Source organism: Scomber scombrus, chromosome 4 (genome assembly GCF_963691925.1).
Source record: "Scomber scombrus chromosome 4, fScoSco1.1, whole genome shotgun sequence".
Classification (NCBI taxonomy): Eukaryota; Metazoa; Chordata; class Actinopteri; order Scombriformes; family Scombridae; genus Scomber; species Scomber scombrus.
Window position 1 is genome coordinate 14,949,695 of NC_084973.1, and position 15,095 is coordinate 14,964,789.

The 15,095-nt window shown below is 40.0% G+C and overlaps 1 protein-coding gene across 1 annotated transcript; it reads right to left on the reverse strand.

The window, feature by feature from the left end:
* Positions 1–1,894: 1,894 nt before the first annotated feature.
* cdk7 (cyclin-dependent kinase 7) lies at positions 1,895–7,088 on the reverse strand. Its single transcript, XM_062417429.1, has 12 exons — positions 7,001–7,088; positions 6,739–6,798; positions 6,616–6,649; positions 6,455–6,522; positions 6,289–6,357; positions 4,945–5,055; positions 4,313–4,431; positions 3,884–3,983; positions 3,695–3,781; positions 3,435–3,584; positions 3,084–3,222; positions 1,895–2,352 (listed from the first exon to the last, which is right to left on the reverse strand). Exons 1-12 carry the CDS (start codon positions 7,064–7,066, stop codon positions 2,324–2,326), a joined length of 1,032 nt encoding a protein of 343 aa, XP_062273413.1. The 5' UTR covers positions 7,067–7,088; the 3' UTR covers positions 1,895–2,323.
* Between the last annotated feature and the right edge of the window lie 8,007 nt (positions 7,089–15,095).

Consider the following 15,095-nt stretch of genomic DNA (forward strand, 5'->3'; position numbering starts at 1 on the left):
CAGAGAGCGGGACAAAAGAGACGAGACACTGCCAATGATGTCCCTGTGCGAAAACAAACTCCTGCTGCTGCTGTGTAAATATTTTGTGAAAGCACCAGTAGTCATCAATATTGTCGCAATATCATTGAGGTATTTGGTTAAAAAATATTGAATTTTTTATTTAACCAGCCTTACTTGCATAATTATCCCACTGTATAATTAGCCTATTGTTAAGTAATCATAGATATTCGCAATTCTTTATAAGAATACTCATAACACGTTATAAAGAATGTTATCATGACTTTAAGGTCAAGTATCATTACTTAATAATTGCTGGTCACTCACTGACAGTTTTTGCAACTTTCATAGTGTATAATATTTCTCATAGTTGTAATAATATTTTTAAACTGTAATACAACCACTTGTCACTTACCCAGTTCTTTTTTAAGGAGCCATTTTTGTTGATCAAATGTTTGTGGGGGTGAGACTTTAGTGCAATGTAAATAGGCAGTGTCTGTTATTAATTTATCCACACTTTTATTTCTATTTTGTCAGTTGTGCAAAATAATTCTAGCAGCTATAATGATGCCAGCCATTACAAAAGATGATTGTTAATGTAATATGATGAATTTCTGTCCAATCCAAGCCAAAACAGAGAAGTGAGACCTAAATATTGACTCTGATTCTCAATAGTTCGGTAAATAATATAAAACTGTGTTCTGTTTGGTATTATGCTACGGTCTTAATCACCTCATTACAGTTCTTCACACAGGCGTATCTTGCTGATTCAGACATATGACCATGTATCACTATCACCCATAAATGCTGTTTTGTAACACCATGTCGGCAAGTATGTGCTGAGTCCACCAGTGGCTTTCTTGGACAGTGAAGGGACATTTGAGCCCGAGCTGATAAGACCGAGCCTGAGCTGAGCCTGAGCTGATAAGGCTGCTACTGTAGCTCTCTATGACTTGGCTGGTATTTGCCAAACCTGTCATCTGACCCAGTCACCCATACACACGTGCACTGTAGTCACCCACTGCCACCACACAAAGTCATTGTGTGCCCTCTCTCAGTACTGTATTGTGGCCATTTATAAATAGGCCTGAATCACAGTGTGAACTCTTTCTGAACTTAGGAGGGCATGACCTCAAAACTGTGAACCTTTCTGCTCAGATCGGAAAAAGTTGTCACACTAAAGTCAGTCAAAGTTATGCATTAATGCTTTTTTTGATCAATTCAATCGTTTTGAGCATTTAAGCAATAGTGCATTGCAAACACTGAAGCAGATGCCAGTATATAGTGAACAGAAAGTCTGTACTGGCTTTTGTCACAGAACAAGAAATAGATTTGATTAAATAGAAAGACTGAATTTTCCAACACTGACATACTCTCATCTCTTCCTTTTCCTTTAACTAATCTGATCCTGTTTGACAGAAAACCAAAAGGGCAGCAGATCGCCTGCTAGAGCATCAGGCCTATGACTAGTCAGACTGTGTTAGATCACAATAATGTTGAAGAGGAAGGACAGGGAGGGAAATATTTGACTGGTGGCACACAGTTGGATGACAGTGTCAAGCCTAGCGTCTCCCTGTCTGCCCTGGAGCCAGGGCTTATGCCACACACACACACACACAATCTCTCTCTCTCTCCAACATGAAGAGTAAATAAACCACAAGTATATTTCTGTCCTCACGCATTCAACAGGTGAGAAAGTACACCATGTCACTGTATTGTATGATCTACATGGGCGTTAATATGTGTATTAGTGAATTAGTCAGAACATTTCAGTCCTGACAATCATACCTTACAAATGTGAGGACAAATGTGTTAATAAATCAATAACAATTCAATAAGGTTCACAGTGAGTTACAGAATAATGATTTTCCAAGCATATGTATTTGTACCATTTATTGGTCTTACATACAAAAAATAAAAATACATGTACATGAAATAAATCGGAATTTCTGGTATGTTTTTTCTCTTTTTCAGTCACATAAATAATCATATTCCTACAAGCTCCCAGAGTTTAGGCATCATTGTTACAATGAAGAAGGACCACAGCCAACACTACTGACCACTGACAGTCTCTGTTGTACATCCATTGCTGGATCGCTGGACAAAGCAGCACCTGGGATACTGAGGTGACCTTGGGCACAATTCCCATATCATACAGCAGCTACAACCTCTAAACTGACCTAAAGTAAACCACATCTTAACCCTTTCCCTCCCACTGGTTTTGGACTTATTTTTTCCCCCCATTCCAGCCGACAATCCTGAGCAATGTGGAAAGCTGAGCCATGTTGTTATGTGAAGGCAGTCTGATGTACCAGGTCTCATCTGGTCAGAAAATCAACTTCTTCTTCATCACAGCTGAAAAAAATAATAAAGGAGAATATTAATGCATACATTGTAAAAATGCACTTTAATAGATTATACAGATAGCTCACACACATCTGTACTGCTTTCAACAACACAGCCACACACTATACATATACAAATAAAACAAGCTTGTAATGAGCAATCCACTCACCACTAAAGTTTCCGAGTGTTTAGAAATTCTCTCTCTAATATACTGTAGCATAAAGCACAGCGTATAGTTAGCCCAGATATTTTCCAAACCACAGGAGGAGATGGAAAAAGCTTTGAACCTCCCAGAAACACCAAGGTCCCACTTTAGTAAAACATACCCTACCACAATCCGCTGTGTGTGTGGACGCTACTTCACTATATTCTGAATTTCTAACTGCAGTTAAGTGTGCAGCCAACACCCTGTGAATTGCTAGGTTCAATCAAGAGGTATTTTGGATTTATGACCTTAGTGTACATAACCATGAGAAAACAGTAGGGGTTCACCAGGCTAAAATTCAGATTATGCTATATTTAACGTGGGTCTGTGTGGGATGTTCCAAAATTTCGAGCTCTTTTCCAAATCGGTCTCAAACATTTGTTAGAGACACTTGCCCTTTTAGCTGCACCAACCACAAATAAAACTGTTTTACCATAATAATATTGACTAGCTGTATTTGACTATGTGCAAATCAATGTCATGGTGATAACTTGATGGATTATATGGGTAAATATAGCAAAAAAGTGTGTATTACTTGTCTCCAGGCCCTCAATTTTCCTCTTGAGCCCGACTGTTTCCTTCTCTCTCAGTGCCTCTGCTGAACAGTTGGGTCGGGGAAGTTGAGGGCCAGGAGTGGGAGCAGGTCGATTACTGAAGTACCCTATCTTCAGAGCCTGCAGAGCAAAAGACAACATTATAAATATGTCATACTTCCTGGATGGGCAATCTTCCCATGGGCAGTTATGTCTCCTCCTGAAATTATACTAATGCAAGGTATGTAAGGAAAGAAAAGGAAGGAAAATATGGAGCGCAAAGATATCCAATATTTGAACACTATCTCTCTTAACACAATTAGACCACTAATGTGAGAGTCAGAGTATACTACCTGTGTGGCAGTGGTCCTTGTCGCGGGGTTAAAGGTGAAGAATCCCTGTAGCAACTCAAGTAAGTCATCTCCAGCAGCACTAAATATATGTTCCAGAGGAGTGCCAGGAAATATTTTGAAGGACACGTAGTCTGGTAGACTACTTACTCCCTGCAGAGACATTTGACAAACAAATGTATACAAGGATCCTCACATTTCAGCAGAGAAAAAGAAAAACACAGACATAACCACGAAAAACAAAATAGGACAAAGATACCCACAGGCCATGTCTCCTCTGTGGGGGTCCCAAGAGCCTCAAATATCTTAGTCAGCTGGTCAAGATCTGAGTCTCCAGCAAGGAATGGTATCTACAGTAAAAGGAATATACAATATCATTAGTATTAACACAGAAATGACAGCAACAGACTCTGTCACTGTATGAATTTCTTCTAAAGATGAGGTTTGTGTACCCGGAGGAGTAACTCTGCCAAGATGCATCCCACTGCCCACATGTCAACACCTACACCGTACATCCTGGCACCAAACAGGAGCTCAGGGGAGCGGTACCACCTAGGAAATACATGTAAACAGATAAACGTGGAGATCAATTTGACAGTTCTCAAACAAGCATACAGGACACTTCTCTTCCAGTGAGAGAATTATTAATTTGTGCTTTGAGATGATCTTATTTTTAATAATACATGCTGTCACTCTTTTTAACCAACCCAAAATATACTGTAGAATTTCTGGAGATAAATTTAAAGTAAGTACAATTAGGCACATGGGGATTTATTTATTTTAGGATCCACTGCAATAACAGAATTCCAACAAACAGGAGAAAGCACATAAAATACAAATTCCATATCATAAACACACTGAAATGGAGAAACAGAACAGACCTGGTAACAACTTGATGTGTGTAGGCTCTGTTGGGGCTTCCAAATGATTTGGCCAAACCAAAATCAGCTAACTTCAACACTCCACTGCCATCCAGCAGCAGATTATTTGGCTTTAGATCCTGGACGTGCAGAATAGCACATTTTCATATCATATTACAGATTACATTACAGATATGTGTATAAGAAAATGCAATTGTATTTACAGAATCAATATGTTAATTATCATGTCTGTGTTTAGAAAAAAACATATCTAGCAGTGAATTATTATACTGTGCTCACTGCTTTGTAGTATTATTTACTACTATTCATTTGGTTCTCTGTGACAGGCCTATTCCTTCCTTGACATAATGATGATACTGCACCCAGGAATTGTTACTCCCTTATTAATATCATCCATGCTCTGTCTATATAATCTGTGTGAGACAGTATGCTATTGGTGAAATCCTCTACATTGTACTATGTGTGGTTTTCCCGTTAAAGTATAATAGACACAACTCCACAGACTTTTATTTACCTTTCAAAAACAGTGTGTGAGTGTGAGAGAGAGAGAGAGTGAGTGAGTGAGTGAGTGAGTGAGTGAGTGAGTGAGTGAGTGAGTGAGTGTGTGTGTGTGTGTGTGTGTTTGCTTTTACCCTGTGTAGGACCCAGTGTTGGTGCATAAACTCTAATCCCTGTAGAGTCATGAGGATGTAGGCTTTGATGTTGGCTGGAGTAAGGACTAGGCTGGTGTCTTTGATGATCACCTTAAAAAACAAAGACAAAAAGGCTTAAGTAAAGCCAGATATCTGGTAACCTAGTAATCTTCAACCATTATTTCAAGTGTTTATATAGCTGTAAGTTACATGTTCAAAATGAAATAAGACTTATCAGATCAGATAAGATGAATGAAGACCATTGGGATATATCTGTGTAGAAGTGCACACAACTGGAGTCAAGCTAGACTCTCCATTGTTTCACCAGCAAAACCATAGGCTTACAGCACCGATAAGCTGAGCATCATATTTCATCCTTGTGTATGTCTGCTGCCTGGAAGCTGATAATGGCATCAATTCATTTTGAGAGCCAAGAGCTGAGTTATATTGATTTTTTAAAAGCACCGTTATCTTGTTTTGCATCGCTCTATTAGCATCTGATGTATTAGCAGTGGGCGCACATCTGGAGCCTTGTATTCTAAAATGAACTGGAGGAGGTGTGGAGGGAAGAGAGGGGAAAAAATAATAGCCTTAGTGACCTAGCAGAGCCACTTGATGGTCCAGTGAGAGCACCCACACTACTATCTTGATCATCCCGATCATATTTTCATCCATACTTGTCACTCATCTGATCTTAGATCTCTCAATCACAGTTTTTTCTTCTGTTCTTTCTCACCTTTGGTACTAGAAGCTGAACATAACCGCAAATTAATTAATACCATAGTTGTCACTCACCTGAATAGATTTAAAACAAAAGAAAACACTGAGATAAAACTCAAATTTTAAATATTCCCTCCCAAAGTGACAAAGGCTGAGATATCCATTTAGTAGCCTGCCAGTTAAATTCAACATGAAGAGGAAGACGGATGTTCAAAATACTAAACATCTGTTTTATGAGTTCAAATAAAAGAAATGTTAATTTCTGTTCGTGGTATTTGTCTACTAAATAATGTAATGTTGTACTAGTGAGCAGTATTATCCTGGAAGGTGTTGCTATGAAGATAATAGAAACACCAGTAGTTAGTGATAGTTTTTCTGTTAATTATTTAGGACATATTCAAGAAATACACTTAAATCTGATTGTCCACAAAACCACAAATTAATTCCTATCAAGAGAATTCATTAATAAGGAAATGTGGCCTGACCACATACCTTTACATCCTAGTTCAAAGTTAGAAGACAACTTAATTTCCAGACAGAGCTATTGAATTTGTCTGCATTGGACTGAATAGGTGTTGTTATGTCTTTCCCTGGAGAGAAATACAGACTTTTCTTTTGTCTCACCTCCAAGTCAGTTTCCATGAAGTCAAACACAAGGCTGATGTTAGATTTATGTCCAAAGGCATCAAGCAGCTGAAACACACATAACACGAAATTCAACTTAGCCTAATACGTATTTGAATCTACTTATTCTTTACACATGACGTAGAAATTGTTAGTTTTTACCAACCCCAATAATATTTGGATGATGTAGCTCCTGCAGCAGTTTAATCTCCCGAAGAGCAGTCCTATTGATACCTTGAGGGCGAGTAAAAGTATTTAAATAGTTGGATGGATACGGATAGCACTGTGGGGTGAAAACATTACAGAAAGCAGTCAGTCAGCACTTACCATCTTTGGCTTCAGTCCTGTGACCAACTTTAATCTGTCGTGAACAGACAAAAAATCTTGATGTTAAACATTAGCAAACCTACATTTGCTAAACATGTGAGCACCGGTGCTAACATCTTGTACCTTTTTAATGGCAACTATGGTGTCGGTCGTTTTGTCTCTGGCTTTGTACACTGTGGCAAACTGGAGAAGAGACACGGTAAGCATTAATTGTAGATTCACAGCGACTGAAATATATGTTCACCATCAGTGCTCAGGGCTTTGTTGACATTAGCAACCAGCTAACGCTCGTTAGCTTGCTATCATGTTACCCACAGAACAAGCCAGAGCCCGCTCAAGAGGAACAGAAACAGAAATAAAGACTTAAATCTTAGTCGCTACCTACCTGACCCTCGCCGAGGAAATCCAGTTTCTCGTATCGTTTGGATCTGGATTTCACATCAAGCGCCATTGTAGCTAACTGTCAGTTTCATGAGGAGATACTTCCTGCTCTGTTAAAGGTCCGCAGGTACTTTTTCCGGGTTAAAGGAGGTTTAAATTGAGCAACACCTCCACCTCCCGGCTGAATTTATCCAACACGTGGAAAAGTGATCGAGGACTCGTAGAGGAACTTTAAAAGCAGGTTTAGCTGAAATAAACATTTTTTTAAAAATGGTGCCACATTTGTAAAGAACATGCATTTGTGGGATGAGCAGCAGAGCTGAGTATGTGGGTTGGTTATATATATGTATGTATGTGTGTATACATACATACATACACACACACACACACACACACACACACACACACACACACACACACACACACACACACACACACACACACACACACACACACACACATAGCACAAAAAGTAAGGACATTTGTGATTGGTAGATTATTTCTTTGTTGTAACAATGCTCCTCATGCTGGTCACCTGCCTGGTCACACACTGCTGTGGGATGGCATCCCATTCTTCAACAAGCATTTGTCACAAGTCAGCCAACGTGGTTGTGTTGGTCACTCTGGCACAAATAGCACGCCCAAGCTTTTTTCCAGTGAGGGAGATGCCGCCCCACACCATCACACTGCCTCCACCAAAGAAGGCAGAGAAGATTTGACACATATTTCACAGGCGCAACCAACATACTCAGCTCTGCTGCTCATCCCACAAATGAATGTTCCCTACAAATGTGGCACCATTTAAAAGGGAAATAAACAGGCTTTCCAACGGCATAAGATTTATTGCAAAGAAGCATTGATACAACAAAGAAATAACCTACCAAACACACATTTCCTTACTTTTTGGGCTATGTTTACATACATACAGTACCAGTCAAAAGTTTGGATACACTTTCCCATTCACATCAATGAGAAATGGCGCTTTGTGTGTCCTACCTTTTGACTGGTACTGTATATATGTGCATTTAAAGAACTAGAATATACAAACAAAAATAATCCTACAGAAACACAACTGTATATTTTATATACTGTAAATATACATATATACATTTTTGCCATAGTGGGTGGTAGTGGTGTACTGAAGTGCATTATATTAAAAACAGTTCATAATATTTTGTCCATCCCATTAACAAACATGAAGGGAGCAACTGTAGTTATGCTGTTGGATTGCATAGGATTGCACAGGTGTTCCTAATAAAGTGCACACTGAGTGTATACTTTACATATATTATTTATTTTGTACTGTATGTACTGCATATTACTTACTGTATTTACAGTATTTACAATTCATTGTAGGTCTTTATAAGCTTTGTGTTTTAAATCTCAACTCAAATGTTACCTTTTTCCAATTCCTGTAACATTTCACAGTTATGACGCAATGTGAAATACTGTTATGTTCCTGACAGTTTTTTGGTTTTTTTCAGCAGTTAGCAGTTTGACATTAGTCTCTCGGGAGTCTCTTCTGTCAGTTAGGAAGGTTTTGTGATCCATGCGCCGCTGAACACATCTCTACATCCCATCTCCATACACAGTAGATGCCCTCACATCCCACAGGATTAGGCATGGCTCCTCTCCTTTGACCCACCCTGTCTCTCTCTCTTCATTCACACACACACACACACACACACACACACACACACACACACACGCACGCACGCACGCACGCACGCACACACACACACACACACACACACACACACACTCAGGCACTCACGACTGACTTTCATTTTCATGTTAAGTTTGACAAGAGGAGTGTGAAGGATCAGCAGGCCTAATACACCCCTCATTCTCCCCTCAGATGCATGCACATACATATCCTGACAGCTCCCAGATGTGACTGACAAGACCGTATGTGCCCATGCAACCATGCAGAGAAGAAAAGAGAGGGGAAGGGGGGCAGATGGGGAAGAGAAGAGAAGAGGGAGAAGAAGAAGAAGAAGAAGAAGAAGAAGAAGAAGAAGAAGAAGAAGAAGAAGAAGAAGAAGAAGAAGAAGAAGAAGAAGAAGAAGAAGAAGAAGAAGAAGAAGAAGAAGAAGAAGAAGAAGAAGAAGATGGTACACCCCTGCAGGAATCAAAGTCTTTACTGGCATTGTATCATCAACCTTTAGGGCCGGCTTTAATGTGGAACATAACTGTCCAGTAGTGGACATAACTCAGACCCACTTACATCACTCCCTCTAAAACAAATGTGACATATTGATGTCCTCCTCTAATTCTGATATGATTTGAGGGCATTCTTGTGCTCATTACTCTCAGTCACTCTCTGAGGCTGTAGAGGAGGCTGAGTTATGGAGGCATAAGTGATTCTGGTGGCATTTATACAGTTTGTCACAGTACATCTCATGATACCATGGGTAACATTATGCACAATAACTCATTCTGGTTATATGTCACATTAGCAGATGGTGATGCTGTTGAGCTGATGTGTGTGTATACTTCTGTTTGACGGGCAGGAGAGTGAAACCGCAAAGCTGTTTATCAAACTCATAGGAAGTGGGTGTTGTTGAGCGAGGAAATGTCGCACCACCACATCCTGCTGCTGGGAAGCAGCTTCAGACAGGACAGTGTTCACACGATGTACAGTAAACAACAAATGCAGACCAGGTGTCTTTTTTGGTGTGCATGTGCGTGTGTGTGGGATGTTGCCACTACATTCTTCAAGTGCAACGCTGTACACTGGTTGTAAAGCTACAATAATCTGGCTAGTTATCTTCAAAAGAGAGTGAAGAGGAGGAGGCCATTCAGGGGGTTTACCTGGGGTTGTCTGAGCATGCTTAACCCCTAAAGATATTGTTTAAAATGTCTTCTTTGCATCACCCTGCTAAACACACATTCTGTTGTAAACACCCACATTCACAACCGGCAATCAGATTTATTAAAAGCCACAGCCTACACCCACAAACCAAGCATGTGACGTCAAAATTCAGAATCCAAGATCTGATGAAAATATGAAATCTTAAGTGGTACATTTGTAAGAAGAAAATAGTAAATATGTCCCAAATGTCTGTTTTAGATAATCTATTGTTGTATTTGACATTTGAATCATTTATGTGTCTTCCCTTGAGTCAATACATTGGAAATATAGAGTTTAAAAGGAACTTTGATGCACTGACTGAATATGTAAGTAATGAATGATTCAGCGCTATCTCAGTCAGTGCTGTATCATACACTTGCTGTACATCTCTATCTTTGTTTTACTCACAGAGTCTCAGGGGAAGTGGCAGCGTTCTGTCATCTAGGGAGTTTTCCTCTTTGTTTCTGTTTCTGACTCTGTCACGTAGGCCCCCACACACATAGACGAACACACCACTGCAGCTGTATCTGACCACATGCACAGTTATAACACAACAGGATGTTGTAGGGTGGATGTTTGAGGTGTGAAGATTCACACAAGCCGTGACAAACAATATCTGTTTCTGAGAACTAATTATTCATTATTCATGTCTTTAATAAGTATAACCACTCTAAAATTGTGTGTTTTTTGTTGTCTCTTTACTAAGTGTAGCATATAAGTCAAGGTTTGAACCAAAATGTATCAAACTGGCAATGACTTACTGCAAGACATCAACCACAAACAGTCCACAACATGATTAACTTTGCCCATTTCTTGTTTATTCTTTGCAGATGTCTGCAGTGACAAGACAATAAGAAAGCAGAAGGACAAACAGAAGGACAATCATTATCTTCCTTGCTGCCGTTTGTTTACAACCAACGCAGAGATTCATCAAATTGGTGCTGTCAGTTCTGGGCTGCATTGTTAGACGCCAGAGCTGTCAGTTTGAATAAATATTGGGGGTAGATTTTTTTTTTCGTTCACCACTGTCTTCCTCCAGCTTCTGAGCATCAGCATACACCGGCGCTTGTGTAGGACTTCAAGATGAGCCCACTTGATCGCTTGGCTCATACGGAGACAACATTATGATAATGTCCCCATAAGTAGTAGGGGGATGGGAGCAGTGTCATCTCTTCAGATCGACAGAGCCAGCAGGGAGTCCACAGTCAACTGCATTTAGGGCTGTCTTTGTTGTTGTCTTAGCTTCCATCTGCGTTGTTGTTTTGTTCCGGTCTGCATCTCCTCTCAGACATCGTTATCGCTCTCATTAGAGGATTTTCTACTTGAGACTCAAATGGAGAACAAAGCCTTGCAATATATCTTTCTCTCTGTTTGTGTGAGTGTCTGGTATTGTATATGCAAGTGTGGCTGCATGTGCAAACTCCAGGAGACCACTTAAGTCCTTTAGAAAGACTGTGGGGTGAGCAGCTAAGTTTTAATGAATTGCTGTATGTGTGCAATTTTTTTTGTCTTATTTGATAGTGTACATTAGTACAGGAACAATTGGAGACTGAAAGGGGATGAAGTGTGAGGGTGTTCAAGCCAGTCGTCTTTGGAAGGTAAATGAGGGAGAAGAGAAGGCCATTCTGGTTTATCTGAGTGTATCAAGAGCTAGAGATAGCCCCAGTGGTGTGTTATCCAAGAAGTAATTTACTTCATTAACCCAGCCAGATCACAGAGGCCTCAGTAATCAACCTTGTCACACGTCCCATTAACTTCTCACTCAATCAGCACAGCCCTCGCTCCTTCTGACACACATACACACAGAATGCCCTTTTGTCACACAACACATAAGTGCACATGATCACACCCAACTGCATTTTTTGTCTTGCTCACACACAGACAAAAACCTTTCCTCCTGCACACACACACACACACACATACATTCTCACACAAACACTCTGAGCTGACCCCATTACCTCTGTCAGTCCCAGGGGTCTCTCAGCTCTGATGAACCCTCTGCTGCCCTGTGAGATTAGTGGACTCCCTGAGAAAAGCCCTTCATTGATTGAACGTGAGTCTCTCCTGCTTGCAATGTCAGCTCAAGGTTAGCGTGATGACTCTCCGCTCTTTCCCTGGCACAGTCAAGGGCTGTAGCTTTGTTATGAGTATCAGTGTGCTATTATTATTTCAGCTCTGCTGACTCCACTGCTTATATTATTCATAAAAAAAGCAAACCAATTATTGACATTCACCTGCAGAGTCTCTATTCGCTTCTTCTCTCAATTCTTCTCTCCAGTGGCCCCACTTAAGACATTTGCCAACTAATTTATTAATTGTTAAATCATTTTTCTCCTTCTTCCATCATCTCAGTCTTTCAATCTTTTTTCTCCCCATCAATGAAACCACAGAGGAACTATTGCCACATAAAAGCTTTAGCATTTGGTAAAGTGGTTTGAATGATATTCACTTTTATGCTTTGCAAATCAGGCACAGGCAAGCATTTACTTTGTGTCCCACTTGAGGGAATGAAGATCTTCCAGACAAAAAAGCAGAAAGAGATGAAGGAATGGGGGCAGCTTCTACTCTGTAATAAAGAGTTAGATAAATGACTGAATCGAGAAGACAGATTGATCTTTTTATGTTGAACTTGATGAACATGAATGATGCACCAGATTTCCTGTAGTGGTGAATAGAGATGAAAGGATTATCTGGATATTTAGATCATTCAGGCAGGAACGTTGCCCTGCACTGCTGTCTCTTTCCTCCCCATCATAATTCAATATTTACAGTTTAAGCTGGAAAACGGCTTCCTCTTGGCTGCCTGTATCTGGTATCCATGGCAACAGATTCAAGAACAGAGTGCCGTCTGTATGTGTCCATGTTTGTGTGTGTGTGTGTGTATGTGTGTAATGTTTACTGATACACTGCAATTGATTGGTTGTTGGGGAGCAGCTGTTGACCCCTCACTCCCAGGGGTCTCTTTGTATTCTTGCACACATCCCAAATCAATAGACACACATAAATGTGAACACGCGCGCACACACAGACACACACACACACACACACACACACACACACACACACACACACACACACACACACACACACACACACACACACACACACACACACACACACACACACACACACACACACACACACACATTTGTGCAGCTATCCTTGTTAGGACCTTGCATTGACTTCCATTCATTATGGACAGCCTAACCCAAACCCTAAACTTAACCATAACCAATTCATGCCTAACTCTAGCCTTAACCTAACCTCAACTCAAACCTTACCCTTAACCCTAATTAGGACTTCCTAAATGACATTTTGCCTCATTGAAGCCAGGCTTTGGTCTCCATGAGCTGGTTCTGACAAAGTTGAGGTAACAAAAACATGCATACACACAATCAAAGTCAGTGACTAACATGGCGTTAACATCATCCACTATTTAATATTGTATTTGGTATTTGGTGGGCCTGATTGTTGTTTCCACTCAATATCCACTGATGTGCACACACACACACACACACACACACACACACACACACACACACACACACACACACACACACACACACACACACACACACACACACACACACACACACACACACACACGTCATTCTGTTATTCCAAATATTTGTAGGGTATTATAATTTAGTTATTCCAGTGTCAAATTACGAAATAATGCACCAAAATCTTAAAATTAACACACAAATCACCCAAAAATACCCTTCATATTGCATGCATAATACAGGCTTAACTCATATCTCTAATACTAACGTCTGTTAGTTAAATGTGGATTAGAATTTGGAGCTCACTTGGTCATCATGTGATCACTAAGCTAATCATATCCAGTTTCATGCAGGCTAGTTCATGGCTCTCAGCTCAACTGACTCAGATCGAAATATGTCATGTTTATACATTTATTACCTATTGTTAACCTATTATTAAATGCTTCATGCTTAAACCTGAAATACAAATGGCAACGAATGGCCAAGTAAAGTATTGTAACCTGCAGGCTACCGCTATTATGGCTTTGCTAATTTGGTGACAGAACATAACATGCCTTTAGTTTTTACATCACAAAATCATCCCGCTGGTTCATAAACGGGTGGATTTAACCAAATGAGAAGCTGAAAAATACCATGGGATGGGATTTTACATCTTTTAAAATTTGTGGACAAGTACTAAGTGCTTTATCACAACAGCTAATAATAAATGTCAATAGCTTCTTCTACAGTATGACATCTATATTGTATTCCTTTGCAAATGCAAACAAAAAAGAACTCACTAAATATATATAAATACATCCCTCTGGAGCAAGTCAAGAATTTCTGTTTGTCCCTTCACTCTCCTACTCTAAATATATTTTAACATGTGTTAATCCAGTTTGTCAGAGCACAGTTGAACCTGATGATCACAATCTTGCAGTGTTGTAGTTTTATGGCCAAGTGTTTTGCTCCATGCCATATGTCCAAGGTATGGATCACTCCCTGGTCTCTATACCTGCCATGGAGTGTGTAACATACAAACGCAAAACTCTGACATGAGGGAGCTTGATCCTGAATGAAGCTGTGCAACACTTATTAATATGTAGATCTCAGTATAGACTCACCCATAATGGCCTTTGAATGTGCGTGTCAGTGCATATCTCTTTCAGTGGTATCCCAGCAAGAAGTTGGTCCATTGTTATTATGAAGTCCTCATTCTCCATTGCAACTTAGTCCCTGTTAGTCTCCGTCTTATTGAGTGCTATGACGTCGATGATGTCCTCAGAGTAGTATTCCAGTCCAGCATGAAGCTCCCTGCCTATATGCCACCCTTCAAAATGGACTAGGAGTTTCCCTCCAAAGGCTGTGACCTCATGAACACACCTGTGAAGGACAGTAACAAACATAAAGTACAAATTATGCATAAACTATGCCAACACCACACAAATATATATGCTATATCAAATGAAGTGAGCAGAGTGCATAAGATACACATGGTCTAATGAGGTATATAGACACATTGGAAACACACAATACAACTTCAGTGCAATGTAGTCACAAAAGAGTTGTTCAATTGTAGTTGCAGTTTCCTGTAACTGAATGATGAACTCAAAGAGTTGAAAAGCATCACATTCAACTCCTAGGACAAGTTCACTGAAGATGCAATTCGTCATTGTGAATTTGAGAAAGCTTGTAACTTGCCTGAGGTTTTTCTCATATGCTGTGGAAGCTTTCTCATCAATACCATCTTCACATAACACCTG

Bases quoted from the DNA above. Each gene is read 5' to 3' on its own strand.
- cdk7 (XM_062417429.1), bottom strand. From the start codon at position 7,066: ATGGCGCTTGATGTGAAATCCAGATCCAAACGATACGAGAAACTGGAT. The intron at 4,432-4,944 runs GTAAAAGCAAAC...CTGCACGTCCAG, and splicing joins AACACTGGGTCCTACACAGG to GATCTAAAGCCAAATAATCT. The intron at 3,984-4,312 runs GTCTGTTCTGTT...TGTATTTCCTAG, and splicing joins ACACATCAAGTTGTTACCAG to GTGGTACCGCTCCCCTGAGC.